Source organism: Cervus elaphus, chromosome 27 (assembly GCF_910594005.1).
Source record: "Cervus elaphus chromosome 27, mCerEla1.1, whole genome shotgun sequence".
Lineage (NCBI taxonomy): Eukaryota > Metazoa > Chordata > Mammalia > Artiodactyla > Cervidae > Cervus > Cervus elaphus.
The window spans coordinates 52,244,062-52,256,537 of NC_057841.1; the positions used below are offsets into that span (position 1 = coordinate 52,244,062).

At 47.6% G+C, this 12,476-nt stretch overlaps 1 protein-coding gene across 2 annotated transcripts in view; it reads right to left on the reverse strand.

The window, feature by feature from the left end:
* The window catches only part of MYO5B (myosin VB), a 337,892-nt gene that overhangs the window by 184,028 nt on the left and 141,388 nt on the right, over positions 1 to 12,476 (reverse strand). For both annotated transcript variants that reach the window (XM_043888876.1, XM_043888875.1), the window contains exon 2: positions 9,396 to 9,506. In XM_043888876.1, the coding sequence (XP_043744811.1) occupies positions 9,396 to 9,506 (111 nt within the window). The remainder of the gene's footprint in view (positions 1 to 9,395; positions 9,507 to 12,476) is intronic.

Genomic DNA, 12,476 nt, shown 5'->3' on the forward strand with positions numbered 1-12,476 from the left:
TGTTGGCAAAGTAATGTCTCTTCTTTTTAATATGCTGTCTAGGTTTGTCATAGCTTTTCTTCGAAGGAGCAAGTTTCTTTTCATTTCATGGCTGCAGTCACCATGTACAGTGATTTTGGAGCCCAAGAAAATAAAGTCTGTCACTGTTTCCATTGGTTCCCCATCTATTTGCCATGAAGTGATATCAACATGAATCAGTCATATGTATACATATGTCTCCTCCCTTTTGAAAAATGTAAATCTGGGACTTCCCTAGTCGTCCAGTGGGTAAGACATTGCACTTTCAATGCAGTGGGCCCAGGTTTGATCCCTAGTCGGGGAACTAGACCCCGCATGCATGCCTTAAGTAAGAGTCCTCATGCCACAATGAAGGTCCTGCATGGCATAGCTAAGATGCAGCTAAGACCCAGTGTGGCCAAAATAAATTAAACATTTCATAAAGTAAAACAAAAACATCAATCAAGGCTCCCTTCTTTCTGTGAAAAGCTCTTTTATATCATTCACCTTACTCCATACAGGAGGTCAGCAAACAACTATCATGAAGATGCAGATAAGATTTCCAAAATGTGGGAAACAAGGGGCAAATGGAGATTGCGGAGAGTCAGTTTTTATTTCATTCAACTCAAGAGGGGCTCCCTCGCCCACTTCATCTCCAGTAGAGTAGGTGGTATCACTGGGCCTAACCAGACCTCCGCACGGGAGCCATTCGGAAGACTCCCCAGTGGAGATGTCCATCACCCCAGCAGGAGCTTGTCAGCTCTCTCTCTCTATCTCTCATGGCTTTCCACCCCACCTCTCGTGTAAGCAACACGGGGACGGCCAGGTGCAGAACCACAGCGCTCCCCCAGCCAAGCCCTCACGTGTCAGATCAGAAAGCTGGGACCTGAGCCCGCTATCTTTAAACCCCGAGGTAGACATGCTGCCATTTCATCTTTTCTCTGATGAATCTCCCCTCAGACGACCCTCACCCAAGTGTGCGGAGGGAAACGCACATGCAGTTTTGTGAAAATGTGGTCCAAAAAAATAAGCCAATAGGAAGGGAATGGCTACCCACTCCAGTATTCGTGCCTGAAGAATTCCATAGACAGAGGACAGAGGTGGGCTACAGTTCATGGGATCACAAAGAGTTGGACATGACTGAGCAATTTAACATTTTCTACACATTGGTGATAGTAAAGTTGATAAGGAGGAAAAATGCCCAGAGTGGCAGCAAAGAGGTAGAAGCTGCAAGCTAAGCATTCAAAGTTACAGACTTCTAGCGGGATGTACATCGAGAGGGAGGAAGGGAATGAGAGCCTTAAGGACACTTTTTTTCTTTAACAGGTATTTGATTCTAACACTGCTGCTAGTGTCAAACATTTACAGCTAACATGGTTTTACTAGAAATCAAAGGATTTATGACATGATCAGAGACAATTAACTTTCTGGCACACACACACAAAAAAGACTTCACTGCATAATAATCGGGCCTTTGGAGGTAAAGAGGAGCCTGAATTTTAACATCTTTCTCAAGATTAATGCTTAGTCACCCACTTAAGAGTGGACTTTCTCCTCTCAAGGCCAGGAGCTGAGAATCAGGAACACGTGGGAGTCTCCCGTTGGTCTCCATCTAGCAAATGGAAAGGGATAAGAGGAAGACACCCTAACCCTAGACTTGGACTTACCAGTAGATGGCTATTTAAATTGAATTCATTAAAGCTAAATGTAATGAACGCTTCAGTTTCTCACACTAGCCACACTTCAAAGGCCCAATAGCCACAAGGAGCTAGTGACCTCCATACTGGACAATACAGATAGAGAACATTCATTCCACTGTAGGACAATGTTCTCTTGGTCTAGATTGCTCTAAACTCAGTGGATCTGTGATACTATAACGCTTTGTTGTTGTTCAGTCACTAAGTCGTGTCCAACCCTTTTGCAACTCCATGGACTGGGTCCACCAGGCTCCTCTCTCCATGGGATTACCCAGGCAAGAATACTGGAGTGGGTTGCTATTTCCTTCTTGAGGGGATCTTCCCTACCCAGGGATTGAACCCACGTCGCCTGCATTGGCAGGTGGATTCTTTACCACTGAGCCACCTGGGAAGCCCCTCTAACCAGGGAAGCCCTTATAATGCTTGCTGCTATGGCACTTCAGTCGTGTCCGACTCTGTGTGAGTTGGAAGCCCACCAGGCTCCCCCATCCCTGGGATTCTCTGGGCAAGAATACTGGAGTGGGTTGCCATTTCCTTCTCCAATGCATGAAAGGGAAAAGTGAAAGGGAAGTCGCTCAGTCATGTCCAATTCTTAGCGACCCCATGGACTGCAGTCTACCAGGCTCCTCCGTCCATGGGATTTTCCAGGCAAGAGTACTGGAGTGGAGTGCCATTGCTTATAATGCTTAGCAGGTGCTTAAAAAAAATCAGTTGAATGAACATCTGATCTTTTCAAGACCTCTCCCATACCTCGATTCATGTCCACGTTACATGGTAGCACAGCAAGGGAACATAAAAACATCTTCAAATGACAAATCCCAACACAAAGATTGGGCCTCACTGGTCAGCATATATGGTAGAGAAGGAGAAAGAAGTGTTCTTTATTCATAGAACCAGAAGGTCTAGAGGAAAGAAAAGCTAGTGAAAATAAAGTCAGCAGCAGGCAACCCTGAGGTACCACATGGCTCATCCTTTGATACAAACGAGCCCAACTAGGAGTTAAAGCTTGAATGAAAACCTTCGCCGTCAGCTAAAGCAGTGGTTCTCAACCCTTCCTGCACCTAGGAATCCCATGGGGAGCTTGCAAAAAGATGGTATGCTGTGTCCTAGCTCCAAACTCTGATTTAAGTTGTCTGGCTGTGCTGGGGCTTGGCAGAATTTTTAGAAACCCTCAAGAGTTTCTATTGTGCAGACAAAGTTGAGAACCACTGAACTCAGTGGTTCTGCTGTGCTGAGCCCATTGCTTCTCTTCCACAGACAGCAGCTGCCCCAGCTGTAAGATGAGAGGCTGCTGCTGCTGCTAAGTCGCTTCAGTTGTGTCCGACTCTGTGCGACCCCATGGACGGCAGCCCACCAGGCTCCCCCATCCCTGGGATTCTCCAGGCAAGAATACTGGAGTGGGTTGCCATTTCCTTCTCCAATGCGTGAAAGTGAAAAGTGAAAGTGAAGTCGCTCAGTCGTGTCCAACTCGTAGCGACCCCATGGACTGCAGCCTACCAGGCTCCTCCATCCATGGGATTTTCCCAGCAAGAGTACTGGAGTGGGGTGCCATTGCCTTCTCCAAGATGAGAGGACTGGTCCCAATAATCTTTAAGGGCCCTTCCAACTTTATTGGTCTAAAGTACTTAACTTAGGTCAGTGGATGTGGGGGTGTTCTCTTTTATGTTCTCTTTGAGAGCTGTCCTGCAGAGAAAATAGGAGAGCCCAAGGCATGAATCCACTTACACTCACGGTAATAGCAAGTGTTCGGCCCCAGGTTCATTCAATACACACTAAAAAGGCCATTTAACATTATGTCCTAAATGAGTACAAGAAACATTCACTTAATGAATGCCCTGCTGTCTGATTCTGTAATGGTTCTGTGTTTAAGTCTTACATCTCCACCTTTTCCAGTCTTCGAAAAGATCATGTTTCTTAAAAAGAACCTTCTGATTCCTCCCCTCATACCATTTAGCCCAGGCCCAAGCACAAGCATGCAATTACTTGAAAAATAAAACACTATGTGACTCATGTGAACTTGCTAGCGAGGGTCAGTTAGGTTATGAAGAAATAACAAATTAACCCTGAAAGCTCAGTGGCTCAAGACCACAAAGGTGGTATATAATAGTTGCTCATTAATAATTGTTTTCAGTGAACGAATAATGAACAAATGGTGATGCAAGTAACTAAAGGAAAAAAGCCTTAGATGAAAACAGGCAATTAAAGAGTTTAAATTATTTTTTAAAAAATCACAGCAGCACAAAAGCATGAAGTCGAAGATAGCACATTCCATTAGATACAGACTTATGAAAGTTTAGCTTTTAACACGGTATCTTTCAGCAATGACAAGTTCAGGGCCATTGTCTCTATGGGCTTAAACCAGAGTTCCTCAACTTTGGCAAAGCTTTCATTTAGGACTGATAGTTGTTTCTTTGGGAGAGGGTCCTCTGAGCAGCATTCCTGACCTCTACCTGTCACTAGATGCCGATAGCAAACCCCCCTCCTCAGTTATGACAACCAAAAGCATTTCCAGACAGTGCCAAATGTCCCTTAGGGGCAAAAATCACTGCTTCACTGACCTCTAAGCAGAACCAGCTACACAAAATATGCTAACACAAAAGATCATGAATTCAGCAGGGGAAGAGGTGGCTGATAAATAAGTAACAAATGTGAATGTACTTAACGCCACTGAGCTGTACTCTGAAAAATGGTGAAGACAGTAAATTTTATGTTACATGTATTTTACAATAAAATACATTAATTAAAAACATAAAACCCACTGTAGACAAAATAGCTAACTGTATTGGTAAAAATATTACCAATAGATATTTACATGCAATGTATTGTTTTACCACTTAAAGGAACCATTTTTTCTTTTTGCATCTGTACAATGTAACTATTCTTGCCATCTAACCAAAGTGTAATACTGTCTCAATTGCAGATTATTGTGCAAAACAAAGATAAATAGAAGAAGTATTAGAAGGCACATAAACCAATATGAAAGTAAGAAAGAATGGAAAAACCAGGAAAAGAGAAAGAAAAAAGAAATAAAGTCACTTGCACCAAGAGGCTTTACTGGCACCAGAGGAGTATTACCCGGTACCCTCAGCTCTGTGGTTTTGCCAGCTGCACACACAACTGACATTTAATCTGCACGGGGTTTACACAAGCTCTGAGCACTCTCAGGGTATGTGGTCTGAATGCACCGATGTGTAAGGACGATAGTCCTTGCTCTTCTGTGAGGCTGTCACTTCTTGACTGGAAGAACCGTGTTTGCGATCTCAAGATAATATCCTGATACATCCTATAACATCCTTAGAGCTGAGCAAGAGGGGCCCTTCCCTGGACTCTGCATCTTAAAGGGCGCCAACATGACAAATGCACACAGAAGCTTATTAAAGAACACACAGAACCTCTGTCACTTGGGATCAGTGTTCAGGGCTCACACCACGAGAGCTGCAACCTTCAACACATACTCTTGTGACGAACACCATCAGACCCTGGGGCACCTCTTGCCCTGTGTCCTCAAAATAAGACAAAACGCGTTCAGGCACCTTGAAGGGTCACAGGCTATAAGGTCCTTATGTCAGAGATAGACAATGCCTCGGGTTGGGGGAGGAACTCGGCAACAAAGACATTTAAATACAAGGAAGACAAATCAGCTCATTAATCCTACCTCCAGATAGCACAAACACAAAAAACAAGCCAAACAAAAAAACCTCACATAAAGAAACAGCGCTTCCCTGTTGGGCCAAACATCCAGTTCCTTGCTTCTCTGTCTAATCATGGCTCCAGAGGTGCTCACAAATTAGCACGTATGTGCAACCACTGCGAACCTGACACATGAGGAACACTCTGCAATACTGAACAAGTCACACTCCTCCTAAATCCGCACATATGTGGGTACAGGCATGACAAGCCTAATGGAAGACAGAGGTTCTTTTTACTGGCAACCAGACAGAGACGGAACAGTAGACTTGCAAGTATCTTAACTGTAACATACTAAACGCTTTGTTTTTCAAGAGTCAGAAATGCCAGATTTACCTAAATAATTGTGATAAAACATGCTTCTAATATTTAAACAGATGTAGGCTACATCCCTACTCTTGTCCTGGCCCCACAAACATTAGCGGGCTTGGACGTGCAGAGATGCAGGGAGAGCACGCTGGTCTTCTTAAAGCTCACATCACCCCATCTTCCTCTCATTCACGAACATGCCAGGTCCTCACACACTAGGAGTAAATAGCTCTGGACGCTGGATATAAACTCGGGTGGAAAAACAGAATTTAAACACGAAACCATGGCAACAGGGGGAGAGTTTTCCCTGCCAGTAGAGACCAGGAGCTGAGCACTTTGTAGGGGAGGTGGGAGCAGGAGAGAGGTGGTCAGCCGGGCACAGGTCCACGCCACGCCAAGAATGAGGAAGTGTAGGTATCACCAAGATCGGCACACACTGAGGGGCATTCCCTGGTCCCAACAGAGTACTACGCTAAGGGCTGGCACCCTTAAATACCTCGCATCCCCTCACAGCTGTGCAGAGAAAAGACACGCTCCTTTCCGCTTAAGGGGCTTCCCCAGTGGCTCAGACAGTAAAGCATCTGTCTGCAATGCGGGAGACTTGGGTTCAGTTCCTGGGTTGGGGAGATCCCCTGGAGAAGGAAATGGCAACCCACTTCAGTATTCTGGCCTGGAGAATCCCATGGACAGAGGAGCCTGGTGGGCTACAGTCCATGGGGTCGCAAAGAGTCAGACACGACTGAGCGACTTCACTTTCTTTCTTTTTTCACTTAAGTTTCCCATCTTCACACTGGCATCAACAGAAACCATCTTACTTTGTGCAAAGTGAAATAAGCCAGACATAAAAGGACAAGTGTCCCATGACTCTGTCTCTGTGGGGTACCTAGAAAAATCCAACTCGGAGACAGAAAGTGGAATAGGGATGACCGCGGAGTGCAGCAAGAAGGGGCAGAGGGAGTCAGTATTCAATGGGTACAGAGTTTCAGTTTTCCAAGATGAAGAGTTCTGGAGAGGGACGGTGGTGATGGCGGCACCACAGTGGGTAAGGATTTCATGGCACTGAAAACATTTGACATGGTAAACTCTATGCTTTGTATAGTTTATCCAATAAATAGACAAGCAGGCACGCAACAGGGAAAAAGAAACGTCTTAGAGGAATTGTGGGGTGGGCTGACTTCCTTGAACAGAGCAGAGTGCATGGGTTGCTTACTGCTAAGGTGGAAGCCCAGTGGTTACGAACATTATTGTTTTTGAAGAGAACTAATTTATTTTCATCCTTTGCTGCTGCAGTTAAACCCACACTACCGGACTTCAGATGGAGAAGCAGGGGTGGGGAAAGAGACTCCGGGGCACAGTTTTTGGCCAACTTGGTGTATCAAGGATGCTTTCAGCTACAGAGGAGATTCTTCAAACGTTCAGAGTCCAGCCATCTAACTTCTGCACTCCCAGCTCAGGTCCACAGCTCAGCTGAGTTGCTCCTAATGACAGTTCAGAGCCAGCAGTGTACAAACCACAGCCCGCAAGCCACCTGGACAGAGTCTGACGTTCAGAGCCCATTATTTCTCCAGAGCTGCTCATCTCCAGCCCTAGGCATCTCTTCTGATGACAGCTGACGGCCATGGAGCAGAGCAGGGGGCAGGGCAGGGGTCCTGGGCAGCTGCCAGGATTCATCACGCCAGGCAGAATTCACTCTCAGCTGGGGAAGCAGCATCTGCTCTGTTTTAGCAACATGGCAGTTCAGCCCTCACTCCCGACTCTCAAAAAACACCCACCCACTTACAAGATCAACTGAAATGAAATTGGCTAGAGTGGAAGATATGCCATTCACGAGGGTGAACTAATTTTATTTTGTTTGGGGTGTGGGGTGGGAAGTTATTCAACATGATAAACATGATTCCATCTGTCGGGAATTTTGCTTCTAACCTCAAAACCAGGAGGAGGCTGGCAAGGTCCCCCTGGAAGGAAGGGGAAAGGGAGGCAGGCACACTTTGGTGTAAACACCTAACAAACTGACCAACTCGCTGTCCCGGTTTTACCCAGCAATGCGCTCAAAGTTGATTGAAAGAGAAGTTAGGAAGGGAAATATGTTCAACCTCCCCACTAATCAGTGAGTTAATCACCAACCACTGCAGGTACATGTGAGCCAGAGAAGACAAGGTCCTTTTCTCAAGCAGGTCGTTACTACCTAGAGAGTCAAGAGCAAAGAACTCGGAAGAAGATAAAACAGGAGGACAGTACATGATCAGAGGCTGAGTGATGGGGGACCAGCTTTCAGCGCTCCCGCAGCTCAGAGGCAGGCAGGGACCACCCGAGCCCCAGCCTCCCCTCCAAGCAAGGCCCACTCTGCAGCCCCTCAGATCTGACCCAGCCCAAGGCCAAAGCTTGCATTCTTCTGGCCGCTTGATTCCAAGTCTGTTGTCTCCCAGTCTCCCCTAGTAAACGCTGCACCCCGGGCCTGCCTCCTTAGCCTTGGGCCCCGTCTGCCCCCTTCTCTGCTGGCTTCCAGGTGCGCCGGCCTCCCTTCCTCCCACACACCCAAAGGGGACACCCTGAGGCCTTGGGGCTTTGGCGACAACTCCTGCCTGGGCCACTCCCCTTGGCCCTCCTCACTTTCCTCCCTCCCCTCATCCACGGCCTCCATGCCTACTGCACCTGCCAGGGCTCTTTCCCATATTTCTGTGTTCACGTCCTCTGCACCCTCCACCACTGAGCTCCCCTCAATGGCAGAGTCACAACCGATCACCCATAACCCCCCCATGACCAGCATGGGCAAGGCTTCAAATAACTGTGACATGCACATATCACAGGGAGGGGTAATGACATGAGGCTCACGAAAAGGAAAATGGAATCAGGCCTTCTAGAAGAAACAGGATTTCCTGGTGATTGTCTTCCTTTTGAGCGAAACGATCTGAAAATCGACTAATTAGAAGACTCTCACTGGAGCTACTAACAGTGCTTGCACGGCAGGCATGACTCCGATGTACTGCCACACAGGAACTCATTTTATTCTCACCGTGCACCCTAGACAAGCCCACGTCACAGGTAAAGTTACACGCATATAAAAACTGCTAACCTGCACAAGGGCACAAAGCCAATGAGGGCCGAGCCAGGATCCTGGCCCAGGCAGGCTGGACCCAGAGCCAGTGCTCCAACCACTGGACCAGGCATCAGCTCTCAGGGTAAGTGGCTCCCCCCACCCACCTCCCACCAGTGCCTCATCCCCATGGAGGGAAGCCTCCCGTGTCCCCCACCCCGCTGGGAAGATTCTCCGCTCAGCCACCTGGGATCTCTCAGCTGGGCACATACATGTGTGTATGCTGTGCCGTCCATTCAGCAGCTTCGTGGTGAGACCTTCACGTATGTCCCCATCTCTAGACAGCTCATGAAACTCTTTGCAACCCTATGGACTGTAGCCCGCCAGGCTTCTCTATGTCCATGGGATTCTCCAGGCAAGAACACTGCAGTGGGTAGTATTCTTGCTTGGAGAATTTCATGGACACAAGAGCCTGGCAGCTACAGTCCATAGAGGCACAAAGAGTTGGACACAACTGAAGCGACTTAGCACGCACCTACAGCACCATCTGCAGCAACAAAGAGGACGCCAGGAGCTCAGACGCGCCACTGTGCAGGCCACGCTCTAGCTCCGGTGGAGCATCCACCCCTGTTCAGCGGGGCCGGCGCGCCCACCCTCTGGGCCATACTCACAGTTTCATCTTCCAGTCGGAGCTGGAGGCTCTTGTCCCCCTCCTTGTAGTCCTTGGTTAATTCAGCGGAGCGCCACACATCATCGGGGTCAGGGATCCAGACCCTTGTGTACTGAAAGAGTAAAACAAAAGCAGCTTAGCTGACAAGAGAAGTTTTCAGGTGTGCTCTCTACTAGGGACCCTCAGGAGAATGTTTAAAGCCATCTCCACACATTTTCCTCTCTTCTCATTTCAAGATACAAGGTGATCCAATACCAGGACAACAGACAAATGATAACTCACTGGATTGGTAACAGAAGACACCTTCAAGATCCTATGAGAATATTACAGATCAACGAAATTCTAATTCTACCAGGGAATGCCAAGCCTACATTTTGTTCTATCCAGAGTTTAGTTTGTTTTATCCAGAGTTTTACACCATCTCGAAAGGTGCTACAAAATATCTATGTCAGAGGGAGCACCTAGTGAGCTGCAAACAAAAGAATAAAATGACACATGCAAAACCCAACAAGACAGTGTAGCAAGTCCTCAGAGCCAAGGAATCTCTGCTTTGCTATTTTGCATTCAGGGTCAAAGTTATTTTCCTGCAGAAGTGAAAGAAAGTGGTCAGCAAGTTGAAACTGTGTTAATATATTCCTGAGTTGTCAGCAACCTCATTTGAGCTGTGCATTCTTTAAACCATAAACATATCCCCAAATCTCATCCATCCTCCCCCAGCCACCATCCGCATCGGGGATCCGCAAGGTCATTAAGCTGCCCACATCCGGGCGGGGAAGAATGCAGCCAGTCCCCGCTGAGTGGGAGGCACTGTCAATGTCACTCGGGGGCTCTGGCCCTGACCACACATTAGAATCGCCTGGGAGCCTTGGAAAGACCAGGTCTGGGCCCACCTCGGACCCTGCAGTCCAAGTCTGAGGGGATCTGAAAGCTCCAAGGTAAGCATGAAGTGTAGCCGGGAGAAGCAGGGTCTGACGCACCAGCCGGAAGCATTTGGATCTCCCAGTGATGTCACCTTCAGCAACACACACCTGCCATCCGTCAGACATCTCTCTCAGTATTTGCCTCGTAGGCACGCCATTTCCACGGGGCCTATTTGGTTGAGAAGCTGTGTGCCTGAGCACACACCTTCCCTCTATTTTATATATATATACACACACACACACACACTTACATACATACATACATATACACACACACACATTTGTGTATATATATATATAGGAGATGCAAGAGATATGGCTTCAATCCCTGGGTCAGGAAGATTACCTGGAATAGGAAATGGCAACCCACTCCAGTATTCTTGCCTGAGAATCCTATGGACAGAGGAGCCTGGCAGGCTACATTCCATGGGGTCGCAAAGAGTTGGACAGGACTGAGCATGCACACACACACAAATGTATGTGTATATATACATACGTATTTATATATATGTATGAGTTGTATGTATATATGTATAACATATATACATGTATGTCACAGAAGACTTTTAGCAAACCTGAAACGAACAGCTCTCAAGATCAAAGACCACCAGAATGTGTGCCTGGGTTAGCATCACCCACGTCCCTCACGGAGAGACAGCAAAGATCCCTGTGGCCAGTCAGGTGCTGGCTTGATTTGGGTCCTGCTTTTATTAAATTTTTTTTAAATACAGCATTCTCCTCCAGGTGATCACTGGCCTTTTGGAAAAGCAAGCCCCAGCCCCTGCTACACTTGTCTATAATTCACTATCAAGGAGTGAGTATCATGAGGCAAGAAGCTCAGAGCACACGGTTAACGGGAAAGCAAACCACCAATTTGGATCGCTGATACCCCAGCTCTGGGTGCAAAGCCAAAGCTGTCCTTTGGCCTTACAATGAATCAAGTTCACAGAATCTTCTCTCCACCTCTGAAGCTGGCCTAGAGCAAGACATTACTGTATCTTTAGAGGAAGACACTATAGAGCTTTATAGCATCTGAGTGCTATGGAATATGACACGAAGAAAATTCGGAGGTATCTCTAGAGCAAACAGTGTTTCAACATTCCTCCTCTCTGGGGTGTTCTAACTTACCCCCTCCTCTGCCATTTAAGCCTGCCGTCCATCCAGCTGAGGGGACTTTTAAGTTCCTGCCCCCCAGCTTCAGGACTTCCCTGAGCCCCACTACAGCCCCCGTCCCTGAGTGAGGCTGCCAGGATGTCCCCAGTTGGAGGGGGACAGCGCATCCAGAAGGCTCTAACTCACAGCCTAGGCTCCACTCAGTGTGAAACATCACTGGGAAAGGCTGAAGATAAAGTGATGAACGACAGGAGGGGCAAATGCCGGCAGAAGGCAAGTGGAGGCGGTGAGCTGTGGACATGGTCAAGCTGGGTGATGCACTGGAAGCCACAGCCCGCACGGGGCTCCTCTGCTGTAACCCTGCCGTCCACGTGCCTCTCAAGGGCCAGTTCACTACACACAGCAGCGGGGAGCCCCACTGCCTGGCCCTTACTCTGGGAGGGTCCATTTACCTTTCCACTTACATCAATCTAAGTAGAATGAAAACACCTGGTAGGCAGAAAATTGTCATTTACATTTTCCGATACCCACAGAATTTTCAACTGAGCGCTGAAGAATTGACACTTTTGTATTGTGGTGCTGGAGAAGACTCTTGAGAGTCCCTTGGACTGCAAGGAGATCAAACCAGTCCGTCCTAAAGGAAATCAGTCCTAAATGTTCATTGGAAGGACTGATGCTGAAGCTGAAACTCCAATCCTTTGGCCACCTGATGTAAAGAGCCGACTCACTGGAAAAGACCCTGATGCTGGGAAAGATTTAAGGCAAAAGGAGAAGGCGGCAACAGAGGATGAGATGGTTATTTAGCATCACCAACCCAAAGGACATGAATGTGAGCAAACTCCAGGAGACAGTGGAGGACAAAGGAGCCTGGTGTCCATGGGGTCACAGAGTTGGATACGACTTAGCAACTGAACAACAACAACAGCATCTAACACAGCATCGGGGCGTGAGGGGACCCTAATAACACTGCAGCTCCTTGCTACTCCAAGTGAGGACCTCAGCCGCACCACTACCCGGGAGCTTGTCCGAGATGCATAATCTCACACCCA